General features: G+C 39.3%; 2 protein-coding genes across 8 annotated transcripts in view; one reads left to right on the forward strand and one right to left on the reverse strand.

Annotated features, from left to right (window-relative positions):
- The window catches only part of tbc1d30 (TBC1 domain family, member 30), a 29,248-nt gene extending 15,023 nt beyond the window's left edge, over positions 1 to 14,225 (forward strand). For 4 of the 5 annotated variants that reach the window (XM_006780912.3, XM_006780914.3, XM_006780915.3 and 1 more), the window contains 10 exons: positions 1,053 to 1,238; positions 1,419 to 1,488; positions 2,296 to 2,394; positions 2,515 to 2,683; positions 4,181 to 4,286; positions 4,375 to 4,481; positions 4,947 to 5,086; positions 6,178 to 6,417; positions 7,535 to 7,624; positions 9,697 to 14,225. In XM_006780912.3, coding sequence (XP_006780975.1) covers positions 1,053 to 1,238; positions 1,419 to 1,488; positions 2,296 to 2,394; positions 2,515 to 2,683; positions 4,181 to 4,286; positions 4,375 to 4,481; positions 4,947 to 5,086; positions 6,178 to 6,417; positions 7,535 to 7,624; positions 9,697 to 10,970 — 2,481 coding nt within the window. In that variant the 3' untranslated portion in view covers positions 10,971 to 14,225. The remainder of the gene's footprint in view (positions 1 to 1,052; positions 1,239 to 1,418; positions 1,489 to 2,295; positions 2,395 to 2,514; positions 2,684 to 4,180; positions 4,287 to 4,374; positions 4,482 to 4,946; positions 5,087 to 6,177; positions 6,418 to 7,534; positions 7,625 to 9,696) is intronic. The other variant, XM_006780913.3, reaches the window with a different exon arrangement.
- Positions 14,226 to 21,640: 7,415 nt separating this feature from the next.
- Positions 21,641 to 22,429, reverse strand: part of prkcq (protein kinase C, theta) — a 32,599-nt gene continuing 31,810 nt past the window's right edge. For all 3 annotated transcript variants that reach the window (XM_006780917.3, XM_087830443.1, XM_087830442.1), the window contains one exon: positions 21,641 to 22,170. In XM_006780917.3, the coding sequence (XP_006780980.2) occupies positions 22,012 to 22,170 (159 nt within the window). In that variant the 3' untranslated portion in view covers positions 21,641 to 22,011. The remainder of the gene's footprint in view (positions 22,171 to 22,429) is intronic.

Consider the following 22,429-nt stretch of genomic DNA (forward strand, 5'->3'; position numbering starts at 1 on the left):
TCTTTAAAAGAAAGGTCCACTCCTGGGTTTGATAAATGAAATGCCCAAAACTGCAGTTCCGTAATTAGCCACTTGAGGCTGGCTCCTAGCATACATTTTACATAAAAGATGGATGCGGTCACTAGGATGTATATGGATGGAGACCCTGAAGCTACATCCGTCTTATACAGCCATTCTGTGGTGCTAAAAGCGCGTCACCCCTATATTGAAATGTCCAGGATAATCTACAACTTCAAATTAAACTTGTAACTGCAACTAGGCTGTCAAAGGCAAGAATTTCCATTATGTATTTAATCCATTTATCTGTTTAAATTATTAGTGTTGATGACATGTAATCCTAACACAAAACCCCTGAACCTGTGCTATGAGAATATGTGAATGTATGATGCGGTTTTGAAATGTTTCCTGACAATCGGAGAAAAAAGCCTTAAAAACTTAAAAAGTTGTGATTGACACGAATTTAAAAATTTCATTTATTCCTGTAAAGTTTTTTTTTTTTTTCTGTAAAACTAAGGGCTAGGCTTAGTTCTTATGTCAGCGATGATGTAGACCTCAGAATATTAAAGGTAAATTATTCCTCCAGACTGGGTGTCATCAAACTAGCATTTAGTCCACTCAGTTCAGTCTGTGTTTGAAACTTTAGTACTACGCTGGATTCAAGACCTATAATTATTAACATTCCATCTTTCCCTTGACCATTTTTTCCTCAACCTGTTGAGCTATGATGAGCTGTTTTTGTGAGTGCATACATCCGTGTTGGCTGTTTATGTACATTCAACAGTTTATTAGAGCTACCAATAAAATATAATGTGTTTCTTGGAAGGTGTACCTGCTTAGATGCTGTTTGCTGATGACTTGTGCGTCAGAACACAGGATGACTCTGTCAGCTGAGTCGTTGCAGATCTTTGCTGTTCCTCACTGACTCATTGATTCAACAGAGGAACGGCTGTTTCCGTAAACAGGGCAAAGTCTAGTCATCATTTATCCTGTTTAATGTTAATGCACGTCTTTGTAATAAAATAATCCAAGCTGTTGTTCCTTTTTGTCCACAGGATCTACACAGGACAGGCTGCAGCTCTTATTGTGGCCAGGAAGGGGAACAAGACAGGGTGGTGCTGAAGAGGGTGCTTCTGGCATACGCCCGCTGGAATAAAAATGTGGGTTACTGCCAAGGATTCAATGTACTGGCTGCTCTTATACTGGAGGTTACAGAAGGCAATGAAAGTGATGCACTGAAGGTATACACCAAAATCTAACCATATAATCAAACTCAGGTCATTGAGTTTAGTCTGCTGTGCTGGTGGATTTTAAAATAAAACATTTTTAAGTAGCTTAATTTGCTTTGAATGATGATAACCGTGCTTAAACCATGCTTTTTATTTATTTTTTGTTCTTTTTCCCCACTCATCTATATCCAGGTGATGATCTATCTTATCGATAAAGTGCTGCCTGACAGTTATTTTGCCAACAACTTGCGAGCGTTATCAGGTAAACAGCCTATGACACTACACTTATACTGGCTGCCATAATATCTAATTTCCACACTTATGTGTTAAAAAGATGCTAATGACAATATCGTCGTGCCAAATGTAAAAATGTGAAAGTGGACACCAAACTGCAGGAACTCCATCAGGGCAGATACAGAGTGCTTAACAGAGCAGCAGCAATTAGAGATGCAGGAGATTATCTGTCTGCATTTAGAGTCATGACTGTTTTGTTTTTTTTACTCCATTGGGTACATTTATCTGATTTGGAGATGAAATAATCTCCATAAACACATTCCTGTATGTTGTAGTCCACACGTAGGCCTGGAGTAGTGACGTCTCAGCTTCAGTCGTATATTGTATTTCCTGAAATGTAATTGGCTATCATCCATCCATCCCTCCCTCCCTCCACCCTCTTATCCAGGGCCAGGCCCCGGGGGTTGGCTATTGTATGATTGAAATTAAGGTTGTTTCATTTTTTATTTTTTTTTGTAAATTTGTAAATAGGGAAAAAAGAGAAGCTTAATCTGAATTTCTTTCATCCACTAACACTTGAAGCCCTACAAAACCGACCGACGTCCCCAGAGTCTAAATCAGCAGATGGGTCCTACCTGGATGTGAAAACACTAGTGATTTAATGGACTTGACAGAACAAATTTTTATATCAAATTGGGTTTATTTTTCCAGTGAAAAATGAAAATAGTTATGTAAATTTAAAAACTGTGGATCTGGGGATCTAATCTGAGGATTAATGAATACCATTAACTTTTCATCACGCTGGATTTCTTACTCTGTTGTCTCCTCCTGTCAGTGGACATGGCGGTATTCAGAGACCTGCTGCGTCTAAAGCTGCCGAGGCTTTCCCAGCACCTCCACCACCTTCAGAAAGCAGCCAACCGAGAAGCTGGAGGTACAGTTGCTACATGGAATATTTGGTCACAAAGTCTGTAAACTATTTAGATGTTCATCCTACAGAGAGGCTAAGAACTTTTTCATGTATGTTTAGTGTCTGTTTGCCTCTCTGCTGCAGGCAGCTACGAGCCTCCGCTGACCAACGTCTTCACTATGCAGTGGTTTCTGACCATGTTTGCTACCTGCCTGCCGGCACCCACCGTGCTGAAGATCTGGGACTCTGTTTTCTTTGAGGGGTCAGAGGTGCTGTTTCGAGTTGGTCTCGCCATCTGGGAGAGACTGGGAGAGTAAGTGAACCTACCTGCAGTCACACCTGGTGTAGAGAACACACCCAAACACGTATGTTTTGTTAATTCTGCTGCAGATGTTACATCAGGTGTGGCTTGGCTGTTTGGTTGCAGTGTTACTCATGCATGCACATTATGAACACAGGTGGGGCGTGGCTTACGTGTAACTAAAAAGTGATTGGCTGCTGCAGTAGATTTTATATCAAGATTTTTTTTAGCCCTTTAGGATAGGGGAAAACTGGACATTTCACATCATCCATTCATGCATCTGGGTCAGTAGCTCTCCCTAGCCACTACCTCCAGCTCTTCTGGTGGGACACTGAGGCATTCCTAAGCCAGCTGAGAGAAGTCCAGGTTCTCGCCAGGATCTTCTCCCATTTGGAAATTTTCAAAACACCTCACCTAGAGGCATTCCAGTCAGAAGCCTGAACTACAGACCTCAGCTTACTTCTTTTGGTGTGTAGAGAGTAGAGGCTTCGGGCCCCTCCCAACTGACTGAGGTCCTTACGCTATCCAGCCCAGATATCCTATTGACCCTTTAGAGCACAGGTGTCAAACTCCAGGTCTCGAGGGCCGGTGTCCTGCAGGTTTTACATGTGTCCTTAATCCAACACAGCTGATTTAAATGGCTAAATGACCTCCTCAACATGTGTGTTTACCCAGGGTGATATCTAAAACCTGCAGGACACCAGCCCTTGAGGCCTGGAGTTCGACACCCCTGCTTTAGAGGAAGCAAATTTCTGCTGCTTATTAATGGCAAGGGCAATTAAATTCTCTTGCAAGCACTGAATATTATAATATAAAATATAAACTCAAATATTTAAAAAAAACAAACAAACAAACTGGGTGGAGGTATGTAGCCCAAAGCTACATACCTCCTTGAGCACCATGCATCTCAAGAAAATATCACAAAATAATCAAGATATTCTTCTGTGTCCAGGACTGCAGTTCATGCATGGTGCTCAGGGAGTTATGTAGCTTTGCGCTACATAACTCCACCCAATTTTTTTTCAGTGATTGCAAGAGAATTTAATTTCCCTTGGTATTAAAAATCCACTGAAAGCGAATATCACCCTTGCTATTCTATTTTATTAATAATAATTACCCTGGAAATGCACCCTGTGGGGTTTCAGCTGCTGGAGCTGATTGCATCCAAACAGGATGTGAGTCCACATATCAGATGGAAAGTGGTTTTGATGGTTTTGAGTCCCTCAAAATGCCTTCAAGTCTATTGTTTTGCAGAAGCTTCACAGAGCAGATGAAGAGGGCAGGACGTCAGACATGGGAACAGCACTGTTAATCTGGTTAATTTTCAAAATAAAAGACAACCATTTGCAATAGGCGTGTTTAAAGTGATAAAATATTCTGCTAACACTGTTGATAAATTCTGACATGAATAAAATTCACTAATCAACTTTTCACATGCATCCCACATCTCTGATGGTTTAAATCAAATTATGAACCCATCCTTGGTTCTCTCACTTCCTCTTTCTTCAGGAGGATAGAGTACTGTCAGACAGCAGATGAGTTTTACAGCACCATGGGTTGTCTCACTCAAGAGATGTTGGAGCACAACCTCATCGATCCTACAGAGCTCATGCAGGTAGTGAGCAAACTTCACACTCACTACTTGAATGCTGTAAATGTTGTGATTATGGCTTTCTCACCTGTCTCTTTTCTGTGTCTGTCAGGAGGTTTACTCCATGGCGGTGTTTCCCTTCCCTCAGCTAGCCGAGCTAAGAGAGAAATACACCTACAACATCACTCCGTTCCCTACCTCAGTGAAATCCAATGGAAGGTTTGTTCTAAACTCAGAAAATCAATAGTGCTGTGTTTAAAAAACAAAACAAAAAAACAACTCAATATTTTTCCACTTTACTACTCTTAAAGACATTTTTATGTTCTATGTGAGCGCTAGTGATGACCTGGAGGTATGACCATGGGACAGATGCTTGTATTATACTGATGGTCACTACTTTCAGAAGGAAAATAGCACGGTATAGGAAGCAGTAAAGCCTCTTTGTAATCACCAACTATAATTTTAATACAGAATTAACTCATTGTAAATTAAAGCAGTGCAACTCTGCTCACTGACACTAATGTTCAACATTAACAGTAAAATGTTGGTCGTCAGCAAATGTTCAGAAAACCAAAACATTCAGTCCAAAAGTGTGTTTACACTCTTTTTCTGTCTGTCTGAGATCTCGCCTCTTGTACACATAAACATGTGTATTTTGTGGTGGTGGTGATGGTTTTCTTGCAGTGGTGGTCTGGGCAGTTGGGAGAGCGATGATGATGCCGACATGGACGATGAAGATTCTGTGGTGACTGCGCTCGGCTGTCTGGGTCCCCTGGGTGGCCTACTGGCCCCCGAGCTACAGAGATACCAGAAACATCTCAAAGGTCAGTGCACACACACACACGGGATTTAAATGGTGACCCTCAGTGTGGGTGCAGTCAGGAGCCAAGCAGTTCCAGATGGACTGCTGCCCCAAATCCTCGTGTCCTGCCCTTAATATGACTCTAAGTACTGCCAGACTCTGATCTGTTTCCTCCAGACAAATCCCCACTTCCTGCTTCTTCAAGGACTCTCGCAAGCATGAAAAAGCTGAAACCAGCCAGGGGGCTTTAGTTAAAAACATTGGTTAAGATCTGTAAAAGCTGTTTTCCAAACCTGAGCTGAACTTTTAACCTCATAAGAAGATCTCAGTACAACTGACTTGACCTACTTCAAAAGGGAAACTCTGCTCATTATATTTGGAAGCAATGTGAAGGAAAAGAACATCAATCAATCGCCTGCACAGGGGCTCTGAGACAGCAGAGTAATTACAGTGAACAAACTGAGCTGCTTGTCTTTGGCGGGGATTTTTCGTTGCGTCCTGCTGGAAGAGCTGAGATGGAAAATAATTTCCAACTTTCAGTGAAGCTGAAGAGAAAACAAACAATAATTCACTCAACAAAATGCACTTTATGTCATCTTCAAAGGCTGCTTGTCTAAAAGCGCCATGATTGCGATGCCATCAGAGGCAAAGAAAACAGGAAAGAGTGACTCAGCCCACTGGGCTTACTTTGAAAGTCTTTGAAACTTGTAACTTTAGCAGATATGAAGACTCCATCAGACAAACACTATCAGACAATGCAGCATGTTGTGTACATTTAAGTAAATGCTCCAGATGTTATCATCTATCGATAGCATCAAGCAGCTTTTTTTCTCTTGCTTGTACTAAATCTGATGTTTCTAGTGCACAGCTGATTTTGATTTAAAGCCAAACTGGGCAAGTAAATAAGTATGAAAAGGAGCTTAAGAAGAGCCAAAAAGGCACGTTGGATTTGGTCTGTTTTGTATATTCTGCTTAAATTGCTCCATCTGCCTTTTTGAACCACCAGCTAATTTGACTCTAATCACTTTATTTCATGTTCAGTCATAAAATAGATCCAAACAAGCGGAAATACTTAAGCATGTGTTCTGGTTTTACGTGTATTCTTGCATTCAGACCAGCGAGGCGAGCAGGGAAGCATCGCAGAGCTCAGCCCCGGAGCAGTGGGAGGAGGAGGAGGAGGGGCTGGTAGTGGAGGATCAGGAGGAGGAGGAGGTGCAAGAGCAGATCATCAAGCGGCCATTAACGGCATGATGATGGAGAGAATGAGCACCGACATCTACGCCCTGAAGAAGCAATACGCACGCATCAAACGACGGCAGCAGCAACAGGCTATGCAACTCTACATCCGCACAGGTGAGTGAGAAATGAGTAACAGCATTCACACAGCAGGTTTACCAAGATGATGAATGTCTTTGAGCTTTTGTTTTGCTCAAAGACACTCATATAAAAAAAAAAAAAAAAGCGTTACATTATGTTCATTATTTATTTTTTCAGGATGTTTTTACATTTTTTTCTTCAGTGCATAAATCTTTTGTGTGTTTCTGCTGTTGAGACACACACCAGAACATTTCTTAAAGGGGACCTATTATACGTTTCCTATTGTCTGTTACAATTATGCATGCTTGTATCAAACATGACCAAAGTTTCAAGTAATGATGTCAGCAAGTACAAGTAATACCTGTGAAACGCTAGCTCAGGCTTCAGTTAAGCAGTTTTAGACAGTTTTTTTCTACTCCTTAGTCTTTATGATGTCATATTTAGGGGATATCCCTAAATATGGTCATTTTAGGGATATAGCTCAGCTTTTCCCACAGATTCATGTAGTATTTGTCATTATAAGGAGGCAGGAGAGAATACACATATATCAAAGGAAGCACACACCCAAGCTTTAGAATATAAAAGAGTGGATGACTGGATATGTAAAGCGCTTTGGGGTCCTTAGGGACTAGTAAAGCGCTATATAAATACAGGCCATTTACCATTTAATTAAAAACCATATATATATTCCTCCAAAGATCAATTGTCACTAGCCGAGGTCTGTTTGACCGTGGGATGAGATACTTGACACGACTAAATGACATCGATGACTGAAATGAACTTCAACAGCAACCTCACTAGACCGTGAAAATCTAGAGCAGGGATTTCAAACTAATTTTACATCGTGTGCAAGACCAGTGAAACGCCTCGTTTTATCAGTGCAAAGACATTTAACTAGTCAGAAGGCTGCCTTAAAAGGGAGAGGAGCTAAATTTGCTTCTTTCAGACAGGATGGTAAGATAGATGAGGCTAATTTTTTAAATATTAATCATGCAAAGCTACTCTAGTAGACTTAAAAGATAAATGTGGAGCTGAAAATAAGACTAATGGGTCCCCTTTAATAAATAAAATGCCAGTGAAATGGTACACATGGATGAGAATAAAGAAACCAAAAAGCCAGCTGTTGATGATGATTGTGACATGTGACTCACAGGACCTGGACCTGTAGCGCCCACAAGTCCAGGGGTTCTTCAGGGGGCTTCCAGCAAACAGAGTGGCAGCACTACTGAGCAGCACCCTGACGGTACTTGTGTCAACAGCCATTCTGAAATTGGGTGTTCTGGGGATTATTTGAGCAATCTTTGGTGTTCGACTTTTTAGAAATGGTCTTTATTGGAATCAACAGATTTTTACCACAGACACAACGAATACAAGCAGAGAGCTAAATTCTTCTGGGGAAATCTTGCAAGACCACTGAATGATTACTAGCGGTGTATATCTATAAAAATGATTGATTTTGACAAAATTCTGGTTTTCGTTGGCTCGGTTTTGCAGATAGATGATGCTCTCAAAATGCTGTGCAGTGCACACATGTGTCTGCAGTGCTAAGAAAGCGTTTATTTTTAAAATTGACAGTTGTTTGGTATTTTGAGAGCCTTTTGGAAACGGGTGTCACACTCTACTTTTATATAACTGATATTGTATCAAAAATAAGTGTGGAAAATGAACTACTGTAGCTACAACAACTGGTGATGGTTTTGCTCTGGTTACAGGTGACATACACAATCAACCACCTATATATGTATTCTGAATGTTTATTTGGAGGCACCTGTCACTGCTATGTATAAATAATATCCTTTACTTGCATAAATAATATTTGTATACATTTAACTGCTCTTAAATATTTTAATTCTTATATGAAGTGTACAGTATACATTATCAAAACACTCTGTAGTGACAGATGTTTCCAGTTACACTTGATTTGGTCAATGATTCACATTCTTTGCCTGCATGTTGGAGGATTTCTCTGTTTTGGGTAATCGTGACACTAACCTTGATGAGCAGCTGCAGCTCCTTCCATGTCGTATTCACACATGATTTATAAGGCTTGTGCAAAAGTATTACAGTCAGATTTGGTGTTTTCCCTCTGCAGCTGTAAAAAATTGTGCATAACATGCTCTGTAAATCACTTTAATCTGTTTTTAAAAAGTCCTGCTTGTACTGTAACATGGTTTATTTACATTGGGGATGGGCCTTAACACTGTACATATTATGTAATATGAGAAAAATAATTTTCACTCTAGTCCACAGCTTCTCTGAATCTCATTATTGCATAAACCAAAAGCTCCGAATGCCCCTAGTGTTTGATATCTTATATTGCTGCTTGGAATAGCTAAGTGTTTAAAAAAATGTTTAAAAAATTATTAAAATAGAAAACATGCAGTTATATACACTTTTTAAAACATCAAGCTTTACTTGATGGTTTCTGTATCAAATAATTATAAAAAATTAAAGTAAAAGTTGTTAAAATTGAGTTAAGGTTTAGTTATCTAGAGGAAATAAAAACAGAATGGTTTAATTGGGTCTAAATAAGCTAATAAGACTTAACAGTAGATTTTTTTGAGCTAACAGGAGCTGCCTTAACCTAACAGGAGAGAAAACTAGATATCTAGAAGAGCTAGCAGAAGCTAACTAAAGCTAACATAGGCTAATGGAAACTAAAAAGGGTTGAGTGGGATTGACAGGGGCTAATGGTAGCTAATTGGAACAAATGTGAGCAGAAAATAGGTAAAAGAAGCTAGCAGAACTTATCTGAACCCAATATTATTCAATATTAGTAATGGCAGCAAATGAAAGCCAAAAAGAGCAACCGTACCTAGATGTCAAACAGTAGGTACCTGAAGCTAAAAGCGTATGTTTGAAGGTACCATGAGCTAATTGAAGCTAAAAGAAACTACTCAGAACTAACAGTTATTTTGAATGAACAGGTGTTGATGGAAATTAATTTAATCTGGAGGTTATACGAGTTACTAAGAGCTAAAGGGAGCTAACTAGGGCTAACAAAAGCTTAACATAACTATCTGGAGCAAAAATCAGGCTCTAGTTTTAGTTATCTTTGCTCATGTTATCTTGTTTGTTTTTTAATCTTCTCCCCTAATTTTAATGGTGTTCATATAATGATAGCATGCAGCAGTCATGATTTGCACAGCAACAACAAAATTATGTTTAAGATTACAATTTATTTTATGCCTTATTTTTAAGTAGTAGTTACTTTGGTCAGCTAAATAAATTGTTTCTCTGGTTAAAGGGCAAAGTAAGTCAAAATGTCTCATGGAATTCTGTCATTTTTATGCCTTCTTGTCACCTCCCCTCCAGACAAGTGTCCTGCCACCCGTGTCCTGGCCTCACAGCTCAACCCTTCCAGTTCAGTGATAAACCATCTCCTCCTGGGCCGAAAACCACGTGGAAGTGCTCGAGGCTACAGACCCACTTCTGCTACAACGTCCATTTTACCAGGGGCCCGACCTAGTTCTCTGTTCCAGAGTCCGGTTCCTCCGGGTTCCCCAGCCAGGCAGCGCTGTAGCTCCCTGGCCTCAAATAGCACTGGATCTCCAGGAAGCTCCAGAGGAGGTGGAGGATCACCTTGGCGCGCTCATGTTCGGCAACATCGGAGGAATATAGCTAGGGCTAGAGCTCAGCTGGGATTTGGAGGTTCAGAGGACAGGGAAGATGAAGAGGAAAAGGAAAAAAGAGAATCAGCAAAGTTGGAGGTTGAGGAACAGGAGGAGAAACAGAGTGACGAAAATAAACGGGATGATGAGCAGAAAGAGGCGAGCGACTCTTTTATACCTCTGTCTCCTGACTCCTCTGGTACGGGGTCAGCATGTGAAGAGGCTTTACAAGGTTCAGATGAGACTAAAGGAGCAGAAGTTGCAGATGTGGTAGTGCAGCTGGACTCCCTGACTCTAGAGAGTGAATCAAATCAAAGTTCTCCCAACGACCAAAACCCAGATACAGTACCCAAATTACCAGAGTTTAAACCTGTACCCCAAGTCCCTCTCCTCCCTCCACCGCCATCCTCCATCAGACATAAAGAGTCTGACTCATCAGAAAGACACGCTGGCTCTGTCAGATGCTTTTCTCCTCCTACTACTCCACCACCTCACCACTCCTCCAACTCCTGCATCTCTTCTTCATCACCTTCCACACCAAGCACACCCCACTCTCCAACAGCTCTTCCTTCTCTTGATCAATCTTCCTCAGATTCTCCTACACTAACCTCCACTCCAAAACCCAACTCCACCTCTTCCTTACCACCTTCTTCATCAGCTAATTGCTTATCTGCGCTCTCTCCTCCTGCCTCCTCCACCTTTTACAAAACCTCCTCCCCCTCTACCCCCTCCCTCTCCTCTATCTCCTCATCTTCTAGATCCCAAGTCTCCTCTTCCCCGTCAACCCCGGGGCTCTCCTCCATTCCTAAACAGCAAGTCTTCTCCCCGTTCCCTTGTGTGAAGCAGCCCAGGAAGTCTGTCGCAGCCAGAAACCTGGGCCTCTACGGTCCCACCTCCAGAACTCCCACCGTCCACTTCCCTCAGCTCAGCCGCAACCTCAACCGCAGTAGTGCAGCCGGACTGACGGGCAGGCGATGAAAAGTCCTGACTGCACCATGTTGCCTCCTGCATATTAGGAAAAATACTTAATAATAACCGACAGTATAAGGTCTAAAAGATTGAAGCTCAGCTGTAGTTTAAGAAGTAACTAAGTGTTAACTTTGTTTGTTGGGGGGGGAATTCCCACTGCATTAGTACATTTGAGGAGCTTGGGACAGCATCCAGACCCTCACTGTGGCCTATGCAGGTCATTCTTGACCATAATGGATTTAAAAAAAAACAACAACAACAAAAAAGATTTCCATGGGTGGAGGCTCCATCTGTTAAGTGTATACACATCTCTTCAGTAGCAGCTTGTTCTCCTGGACTGAAACGTGAAGATGCTGTGGTCAGATTCTTCCCTCTGGACTTCCTTGGACCATATTTACCAATACAGTGGAGTATCTTTTCCTATGAGTTTGCACAATAGCCATCCAGTTGTTTCTATGCCAAGTATTTAAAAATAATAAGTACACACGAAACATGACATACCTAAGAATTTCTGTAATGGAGAAATGAAAAGAACTGCCTAATGATGTCCTGAAGCACTTAACATTTTTGTTGTAATGTTAAAATCTGTGCATGTGTTTGTTTGTTTCTACCAGTCATCAAGAGTGAATGAAGATCAGGGGCATTTTTTCTTAGTTTGTTTTGAAGGCTGTGTAAATGACATTAATCTAAATATAAAAAGCATTTGTTCTGAAACTGGTTACTGGAATTGATGGGCTCTTGTTTTACAGTAGTTCCAAATGTGATGATTTATAAGGCAAAGGCAGAAACACTTACTGTGTCAGCACTTTGAATTTTGTCAGTACAAGTATTCAACCACAAGAATGCTTCTCACTGGGCTTTTACTGCAATGCAGCTGCCTAAATCAGTGAGGATTCCTGCATGAGAAGCCACAGTACAGTTCTTATGATGTATGCTTATGACCTTTGAGAATTTTGAAGTTCTAATTCAGTTCAAGTCTCAGAAATCAACCTGATAAGTTGATACAAGTCAGACTTATACAAATAATCCAGACAGCATTTACTGCAGTGTGACAATCATTACACCGCTTAATAATGCTGCATCTGAAAGAGAAGAGGTTCTGATAGCTTATTTGTAATTTAGTCAAAACCTATAAAATATCCTCAGTTTTTGTGAGATTGGTTTATCTTGTGAAAGGATTCTGGTTCCTTTCACGTATTTATGCACATATTATTCATTTTATATCGGTTTATGACAAAACTGCCAAATTCACAGATGTGTACTGCACTTCACTTGACATAAAGACATCCAGTTGTTCTGAATCTCTTATCTTTGATTTTGAGGCTTTCTCAAGACTTCTTCAAAGTTCAGAAGTGCATATATCTATTAAGTGCTTGAATTTGTTACCCCCTGCCTGATTTATTGGCTGAGTTTTATTGTGGCTTAGATTGGAAACATTGGGAGACGGGCGTGTTTGTCAGCCCGAATTAGATGCTGCTGCTTGTATCCTGAGGTATTATTAGTTCAGCTGATGCCTTCAGAAACACTGCATTATCCAGCTAATAGCCTGTAACAGCACCATCTATAAAACTCAGATGCCCCAATTGTCTCATGAATTCAGGAAAACAGGAAATTCTTTATGCTTGCAGTCAGGTGAATGTTGTGTGCTTCTGTTTTTCATGCATTATCCAAGTTGGCCCAGAGGAGCACACTTTTTCTTTCATGGCGCAACTTAAAAAATAAACTTTTGCTTTTGTGATTCTTAATAAATAGCTTGCTATGCTTAGCTAACATTTAATTTAGCTAAGCATACGCATTTAATTTCAAATGTAACAAAAAGAACAAAAAGTGAGCTGGTTACGAATATAGGACAAACAGCTGCACTATGATGTAATATGTGGAGAAGGATTCGTCATTAAATGTGATACGGTTAGCTCAGTCTAAAGCTGAGCTGCAGAAGAGCTGGCTTTAGAGCTTTAGGTTTCTCTCATTTTCTTATTTTTAAATCTTCATTGATGGAAGTTGTGCGTTGCACAGAGGGACAGATGAGAAAAAAAACAGTTAAAGCAAGCTGTTTTTAGCATTCCCACTCCATCCGCCCTACCTGCAATCTCTTCTTCATTTCTCTCGTGCACAAACTCTTGGTTTGGGTGGTTGATAGGAATTTAAACTCATCTGCCTCCACTGTTTTTACTCCTTGCAGCTTCATCATTCCACCTCTCATTCACACACATGTATTCTATCTCACTTATGTTCCTCTTTATTCCAGCGCATACCTCCACCTCTTCAGCCTCTTTTACAGCTGTTCTCTACTCTCAATAAAGATCAGTCTTGTCTGCAATCATCATAGACCATGCATACTCTTGCCTGAACTCATCTGTCAACCCGTCCATTACTGTTGGAAGCAAAAAGGGCCTATCTTGAACGTCTCTGTCACTTCTGCCAACAACGTTTCCATATCTTCATCACTTTTATAGCCCCTCACTTCCTTCATCTATCTTCTTTAATTTTCTTCAGTAATCAGCTCCTTAAAGTACTCCTTCCAACTTAACACACTGTTAATTCATTTAGTATGTTTCGGTCTCTATCCTCATCCTAACGTGATGCACATCCTTTCTAGTGTGATCTCTCTCTGTCTAGCAGTAAAAGTCTTTTTCTCCTTCTTTATTGTCCAGCCTCACACACAGCTGCTGTTTTTCTCCATAGTTGCAGAAATTTGTGAAATTGTTAGCATAATGAAGCAAATCCAGTAATCCACTGGAGACGCATGGATGGTTTTTCCTACTGAAATTTAAGTCTGAGCACCTGTCTGGGACCACAGGTGTGATCCAGAGTTCATCAGTTAATTCATTTAGTATGTTTCTGTCTCTATCCTCATCCTAACCTGCTGCACATCCTTTCTAGTGAGATCTCTCCATGATCTCTCTTTATCTCATTTAAAACTTCATTTGAGTTTATTTTCTCATTTAAGTGTAAGGGGAAAAAGCATTTGGCACAGCTGCTGTATCTGGTTTCCACGGTCACATTTTAAAATCACGAGTCTTTGCCGTAGTATCATGAAAACATCTGTCATTTCTGCATAGCATGTCATCTTCCCCCCCTGATTCTCTTGCCAACAAAAACACTGTATTTGGTTTCATGTGACGCAGCAGCTGTGTGTCGTATGTTGTGTATGATGTGTTAAAGGGATATGTTACCACGTACTGTACACCAAACTATCCTCAGTTACTGTAAAGAGTTTTGATGTACTGTAATTTCCACACTCCAAATAAAGAAGTACTGCGAGAACAAGAGGTGGCTCAGCTTTATTGAGACATTTTTTTTTTCCTTATTGGATGTTATTGTCATGAGAAAAAGAGAGTGCTGTGAAAAACAAGTACACGGCTAAGGCTTCCATAGAAGTTAAGAGCAGCCAGGTGCTGCTAATCAAATGGACTTGATTAACTAATCGTCAGCAGGTGTGAGCAGCACTTGGTTGTCTGGAGCGTTTAGGTGTGTGTTAATGAAATGCCACAATCTTCTCAGGAGAGGATGGCCCAGCAAATTTACACCAAGGTCAGACCATGTGTTGTTCAGAAAAAAGCTGTAAAACCTGCAGCTCAGAACTTAACTATCATGTTAAATGTTAAAGATTATGAACACGTATGGCTTGTTTGGAAAGTTTTGTAGAAAAAAGCTGCCTCTCTCTAGAAATAAAATGTATCGCAAGCTGTGGAACAGACCCACAAGACTTGTGGAATGATGTCCTTTGGACAGATGAGACCAAAGTGGAGCGATGTGTAATAATGCACACTGCAATGTTTGGTGAAAACCAAACACAGCATATCAGCACAAACACCTACCAAAAACGAAGCACCGTGGTGGAAGGGTGATGATTTATGCTCGTTTACAGGAACTGGGCACCTCACAGCCACTGACTCACCCATAAAGTCTTCTTACCAAATTATTCTAGAGACAAATATGCAGTCATCTGCTTGACAGTTAAAGCTTGGCCTAAACTGGGTCATGCAACAGGCCAGTGATCCCAAGTACAGCAGCAAATCTATAACAGAATGGCTGAAAAAGAAAAGAATCAAGGTGTTGCAATATCCAAGCCAAAGTCCAGACTTCAACCTGATTGAAATGCTGTGGTCAGACCTTAAAACAGCTGTGCATAAATGAAGGGCTGCAAACCGCAGCGATAACAAGCTAAAAGTTCTCCACAATAAGACTGATAATTATACAGAAAAGGATTACTTCAAGATCTTATCAATAAAGGTGGTTCTACAAGACTGAATCATAGGGGTTAGTTAGTTTTTCTCAGAACTGCATAGGGGTTATGTTTAATTCTTGGCTCCTGTGATCCAGTCATTTCCCAACCTTTGAGAAAGTATTTAAACAGACAATTATTCTCATGCCAGGCCATAAGGCTATGTTGTTGCACTGGCTGCAGCTATGGAGGTCACTGAGAGGTAACAGCTCCCTGTTTAGAGGACAACTGTCTGTGCTAGGAGTTTGGGGGAGTGGTGGCTAAATAGGTCAAGGTTCATCAGGCCATTGACCTGTGTTTTGCATTTGGATTTGCTTTATCATTACTTAGGATTTCACTTGTTCATGAGGTTTAAGAAGAGGTTTTGATTTAGGGTTTAAAGAAAACCCTAAAAAATAATAAAACACCCTCAAAAATAATAAGGTGAGTCACAGGTCTGTCTCAGGTCAGAACACAATATGTTAAGAGCTCAAGTGAGCCACCCCAGCAGCCTTGATACAGCACCACTAACTGAAGTCCCTGGAATGACAATGGGATTTTTTTTCCCCGCTCAAAGTGAATTTTGGCTAAACTTTCCAGGTGGCTACCTGCTGAAAAAAAGGTTTAGCAGAAGAACAGTCTCGTGTGTACTTGCAGGTGAAATATGAAACAAATAGATTTTGACTGTCAAACCTGCATGTATAATTGATTTGGTTGCACTTTTAAAAAAAACATTTGTAATTTTACACTGTGTGTGTGAGTGAGCGAGCGAGCGAGCATGGATCTCAGCACAACAACTACAAGATTAGCATCGGTTGTATTGCGTGCAGCTGCTTGTGCCAACACAAGGACCATCATCTACCCACTGCACCCGTGGTGTCACAGCTTTACAGTGAATCTGTGTTACCTTGTTTGAACAAGGTATTCAGCTCTGGTTAAAACCTCTTTGGGGCCCACCAACAGTTTCTTTACACAGTAAAAACCCCAATACTACTTATTATACTGTACTATTTTTTTGTAAAGGAAGTTTATTTAGGTCACAGGTGCTACAGAGCACCTGATAGTGTTTGGTTGATGGGGACAACAGACAGGTTTTTATGCTCTCAAAGATTTAATGAGCAACTTAGAAAAATATTACATTTTTAAACCTTTAAACTTTTATCAGTGAATCTTCCATCAAATAAAAAAGGATCAGAATGTATCAGGGAATATTTGAAAGTTTAATTTTAAAAAAGTGTCTGTAAATATATAGCTATTCTATCACAGATATTGGAACATATATTAGATATATATCTAATAGATATATATTAGATATATATTAGACTTTTGCGCTAAAATGAAAATTTATTTTAAAATAAAATGTGATTCAGGACAATGATTGGAGGTAATCATGTCATCTATATTGATGTGTGTCAAAAAATAAATTTTTTGTTCTGTATTTCTGTCTCTGTCACATGCAAATATCTGGCTATGACTGGTGTGAAAAAACATGAGCAGTCAAGACGTCAGTCTAACTGGGGAAGCAGTAAGACACATTTGTTGCCAAATTAATAAATAATAATAAATACATTATCTTTTTAAAGAAGTGGTTCATGTGGCTGCTTGGGACTCATAGATATGTTTTTCATGTGCTGTCTTAGCCATCCTTAGCAACCTGTTAAATGTTTGACAAAGATGTAAGACACAGATGTTAAACATGTGACATGGGGCCAAAACTGGATGCCAAAAAGCTTCAGCATTAATAAATACATGTATTTCCAGGTCTTGAGAAGTTGTTTTAATCATAAATAATGCAAAGCAAAAATATTCATTTCTCTATGTGACAGTTTTATCTTTGTAGAGCTACTACAAATTGTAATGCACATGTAATACAGATACTGTTGCTATGTGTTTGTTTTTTTTTTAAAAAACTCTGACGCAGTGCGTAAAAACAAACTAAAATAAGTGTCAGACGTCAGAGCTAAGATATTTGGCAGCAGCCCTAAAAAACAACCACCGTTTAATGGTAAGTTCTAAACAAGCAAACTGAGTAAGATATGGGGTTTTGTGGTATTCTGACCTACAAAATTACTACTTGCATATAAACATGCATCACGAGCAATAAATAGTAACACTTTTGACAGGTATGTATGATCACTTACAAGGAAACAAGCAAAACCCCTAAAACTAACCCCCAACTCAAACTCATATTCTCAAAAATCAGAGAAAAAATACAGCTAAATACAGTAAAACAAAACCAATAACTGACTCATATCCATAGCTAAACTACTAGCATCAAAATGTCTTTCTTTGCTTTTAGGATTAGTTTTTCTTTCAGTAATCAGTGACTTACTGAAAAATGTGATAAACACTTTTAATTGGTTCTTACACACAAACAACAACAACAACAACATTTCTTCTATGTTCTTATTCTGAATAAATTGATTAGTATGATTTCTTTTATTTTCTTCTCTCCTTTATGTAATCACGTGGGAATTTCTTTTTTCAGGAACATCCCTAATGTGATTGGTGTCCCAGCAGAGGGCGACCTGACCCCAGTCCAAATATTGCTTGTATCTCCTCCCTGAGCAGACAGAGCTCCTTCATGTTGCCAAGTAAACAACAACCCAATCTTTTTGCAAGGTCAGTGTAAATCTTAACCCTGTCCCTCCCAAATGTTGTGTTACTCATGCATATTCAGATTATTTGTCAATATATTCAAACCAAGATTGGTATCAGGGATCTCAAATCCATAATCGTTAAAGCAGCAGTACGCTGGTATGTTTGAAGGAGTATTGTATATAGTAGGAAAAAAATCATTTCACATTTTGAGAATATCGAGTTTAACTTCAGTTGAAGCATTTTTGAGATTAAGCCAAAATATCCGAATGTGTTTTTTCCCTTGTCATTTTCATTTTATTTTAAATATTTTTAAAAATTGAGGAACCTGGAATGTTAGGCATCGGTATTAAAAATTTCAGGCTGGGGCAGCAGTTTGAAGGAGGACCCAAGTTGCAGACAGCGGCGGTAATGCGAGTGAAATTTATTTACAGTGTGGCAAGTGGCAAACAGGAAATGAGGAACAAGCTAGACATAAACTAAACTGGGGAAGCTAGTAACAAACAAAACCCGAAACCATAACTCACAGAATAAAACGCAGGGAAAAACATATGGAGGTAAGACAGAGGATGAGGAGTAGAGAATGAAGACCAGAGAGACGCGGACTGTCACCAAGTTACACAGAATAACACAGGTAGGCACACACTATAAATACACACAAGGTAATGAGGGAATCACACACCAGAGGGGAACACAGCTGAACCTAATTAAACACGAGGAGACACAGACCTTCAAAGTAAAACAGGAAACTCACAAACAGTTTTGCAAACAAACTCAGAGACACGAACAAAGCACAGAAGGGAGAACACTAAAACACCAAGAACTAATACTAAATAAGAATCGGCATAAAACAGAAGATGTTACTAAAATGAAACACAAAACGCTGGGTCACCGGCCCAGGACCATGACAAAAAAAATCTGTAAATAAAGTCAAACTTTTAAGAATAAAGTTTAAAGTGGAAATTCTGAAGAAAAATTAAAATACTTTTTTCTGAGGGTAAAGCCAAAATTTTGGGAATAAAGTTTAAAATTGGAAAGTAAAGCTATAAGTTTGAAAGTCATGTCAAACTTTGGTCTTGACTGGTGATGCATTGGTGGAATCCTACTTCTAAGTTTGTTTTAATGTGAAGGATATTTTCCTGTTTTTGCAGGTAAACACAGTGTGATAATAAATATTAGTACTATGACTTTTCTCAACATGTTAACATTATGTCACGGTTCCCAGATTTAATCCTTGTTTTGTATTTCCTTCTTTGTGTTGTTTATGATTTGGATTTTTGGTTTTCATTCATTCCTGAGCATTATGAGGCTTTAGTACTTGTCATGTTTTACATTTGTGGCGTTATTAGTCTGTCTTTCCCCTTCTGTTCAGTTCATGTATGCGTCGTGAATACTTGTTTCAGTGTGGTTGTTCTTCATTTCCTGCTTTATTTTAATAGTTAGTTGTCTTTTGTGCCTTGCATTTAGTTTTGCTTCCTTGTCTTGTCCTAATTAGTTTCAGCTGTGTCTTGTTTCCCTGGTGTTTTCTATCTCCTCATGTGTATTTAAAGCAGTGTCTGTCTGTTCCTTGTTTGTTTAGTAACATATTCTAAAGTTTGGATGTTGTTTCACTCAGACTACTACACTTAATTAAAGGTTTGTTTTCGATTATTTGTTTGGCTGTCAGTCCTACATCTAGGCCATCCGTAGCACCTTAATGGAAAAAAAGTGCCTCTGACATTCTTTCTTAGGGAGTCTATATTTAGGACTGAGTGCTAAAATAATTAAACCATCAGTTGAGTAAATGTCTGTAACAGTGGAAAATATGGTAAAGTTTCAAATTAAGTGGAAAAACTGAGATGGCTATTTTTGTTAACACCTCCACCTCTGGTCTCTATCATTCTGATGTAACGCTACACAATCGAGCAGTTTTCATGTTGTCCCTCACCGAAACAAACACATTAAAAAAAAAGCCCACAATGTGCACACTTTAATGAACATAATTCACAATGAGGAGAACATCAAAACTACAGTATGCAGGGAGTAGATCATCATTAAAACAAAACTCCTGAGATACAACAGGAAAACACATGTAAACAATAACCCAGTTATTAAACCTCAGTACATTAACAGATCTACAACCAAGTAACAACACAGCATGGATTATATAATTTATTTACATAAGAAAAAAAAAAAAAAGGCAATAAAATAAAAAATAAAAAGGAACAGGACAAGAAAACTAAGTTTCCATTTGGTTAAATCAACTTTCTCAGTTTGCTTTACTTGAAGACGTTAACTTCATTAAACTATTCTGAGGCACCATAAAATCACTACAAGCACATTTTCTATTTAAACACACAGCCCATTAAGTAGGAGGCCTGTATTACCGAATAACTTCAGCTTACCATATCTGTCTTCATTTACAATAACACTGCAATCGAAGGTAATTATAAAATGGATAAGCCCACTCAGGGTTTCCCAAGGTAGCTATTAGCATCTTCACAGGACAGCATATGACCAATGACACATGTGGACAGATCTACCACTTTGAAAAAGTTGAAAAGATCATTATACCATCAGCAAAACTCCATTTATTTATTTTTTTATTCTTCCATTTATTAAGGAAGAATAAAATATACTGTTGGAAAAGTGTGGAGAGTTAAAGGCTCTACTTGTGATTATTACTATTTACCCTGTTTCCGTTACCAACAATAGATGTATTAAAATGTTCTAATGTAATTAATTATGAAATAATTTGTGTGCAAAAAGACGTTAATCTTGCTGCTCTAGGTCTGTTGGCAAAACATCACCGTGCAGTAATTAAAAGTTGAAAATTACAATAAAATTAAGCCTATAATGTTTTTGTTTTGTTTTTTTTAAACAAAACACATTTCCATACAACTTTCATCCTTACCATTTCAGGTTGGGGAAAAAAAACAAATATGAAAAATTGTAGGAGAAGATGATTCACGGTGGGACACATTTTTTAGATTTAAAAAAATCTCAATGGCACATAAATATCTGGCTGGACTTTACAATCACTTGAAGGTTAATAAACCCAGTTTACTGGCCAAAGGACTGAATTCATTAGGCCTCAGTCGGGCAGGCTTAGAGGTCAGTCAGCATCACCCACGGCAACCACAGGTCACTTGGTAAAAATGTATTCCCTGACCAGTTGGCGATGGTTTGCTGGAAGTTGCTGGCTGTTAGGTGAAAGTGGTTGCAATGAGGTACAGGATGTTGCATTAAAAACCTTGTAATTACTGTGGCCAGTTAGCATAAAGGACACCAAGTTGCCTACAAACTCTCTGAAAGGGTGATATAAACAGTTCTGCTTCAAAGTAAAAGTTACACGTTTAAGGTGCAATGTCACTCATTGAGCATTTGCAGACAAGTTAGCATCTTCAGTGCAAACTACGGATGAACAAAGAACTTCATCCGAGAGGGAGATTTCTGATCCATCACCTTTGCAACCAACTTCACAAAGCAGCCCCTCCCCTGTTGGTTGGAGATTACATATTTTTCCCTCAGCGAGCTTTAGCTGCCGGTAATTACAGGGATTTAGTGCGCTATTGCTTGCAGAAAAAACCAGGAATAAAATTGTTCCTCAAGATCTGATTTTCTTATTGATGCTCGTCGTGGAAAGACAAGAAATATGAGTAAAAATAATTAGTACGAGGGCTCTTCCAGAAATAGTGGTGCTTTTTTTCAGGAAGTGATGAGTCCCAAATGTAACATGCTCTGGAGCAGGTTAGGTCTGTATCATCTGGCTTTGGTAAGATGAGAACTGGCTTCCTGACTCCATATAAACTAGACTTAAGCCTGAAGTTACCTCGCTAAGTCCCAAATCTAGCTTCACAGTACATGCCTCAAGACATGGAAGATGCACACTTTCTTTCTTTTTTTTTTTTTTTGAATATTTGCACATATTTGCACAAGTGTGCAATGTGTGAATAGTTTTATGACAGAATAAAACCAAACCAACTGCATGCTGTCAGAATAACACTGTAAGAAAATGTATGCCTTTAGTCAACTAAACTCTAAAGTATCAAAGTTGACTACAGGTACATTTTAAAGGTATTTGTGTGAAAGTTAAAGATCCGGTCACAGTTTGGTTGTATCGGTTTATACCCCTTTAGTGATGTTTGCATCATCATTTATGTGAGTTTTGCCACATTTGGGTTCTACAGTAGGTTCCAGTTAAAGTCACTGCTGGTTGTGACTGAGCAGCGTGTTTGTAGATTGTAGCCATTTTTTGTCCGGTGGTCAGCGTGCTGCGATCCGAACCATGCCAGGATTAACGAAGGAGAAGTTTCTGAACATCGTCTGGTCTACGCTGTTGATAAGCGTGCGGTCGGCACACGATAGTCTGGGCTTCTCGTTGATAAACTCTTTGTCGAAATTACTGCAGTCGCTGGGTGAGGTCTGCAAGGATGAAGGGCAAATATTTAATTACATGCAATATTTCATACACCAGCGAGTAGATTAACAAGTAAATACTGCAGTGATTTCCAAAGGCTGGGCCGTGGTCCCCAAATGGGCTGCGAACAAACTTAAAGTAAGGACAGTAAGGCTCTCGATGCAGACTCCAGTCTGCAAACACGTACAGCAGTCTGAAGATTGAAAATAGCCACTATAGTCAATTACTGTGTCGACAACTTTCTAGATGATATTTACTTTTCAC

The sequence above is a fragment of the Neolamprologus brichardi genome, chromosome 17, assembly GCF_056152115.1.
Source record: "Neolamprologus brichardi isolate AB-2024 chromosome 17, ASM5615211v1, whole genome shotgun sequence".
Classification (NCBI taxonomy): Eukaryota; Metazoa; Chordata; class Actinopteri; order Cichliformes; family Cichlidae; genus Neolamprologus; species Neolamprologus brichardi.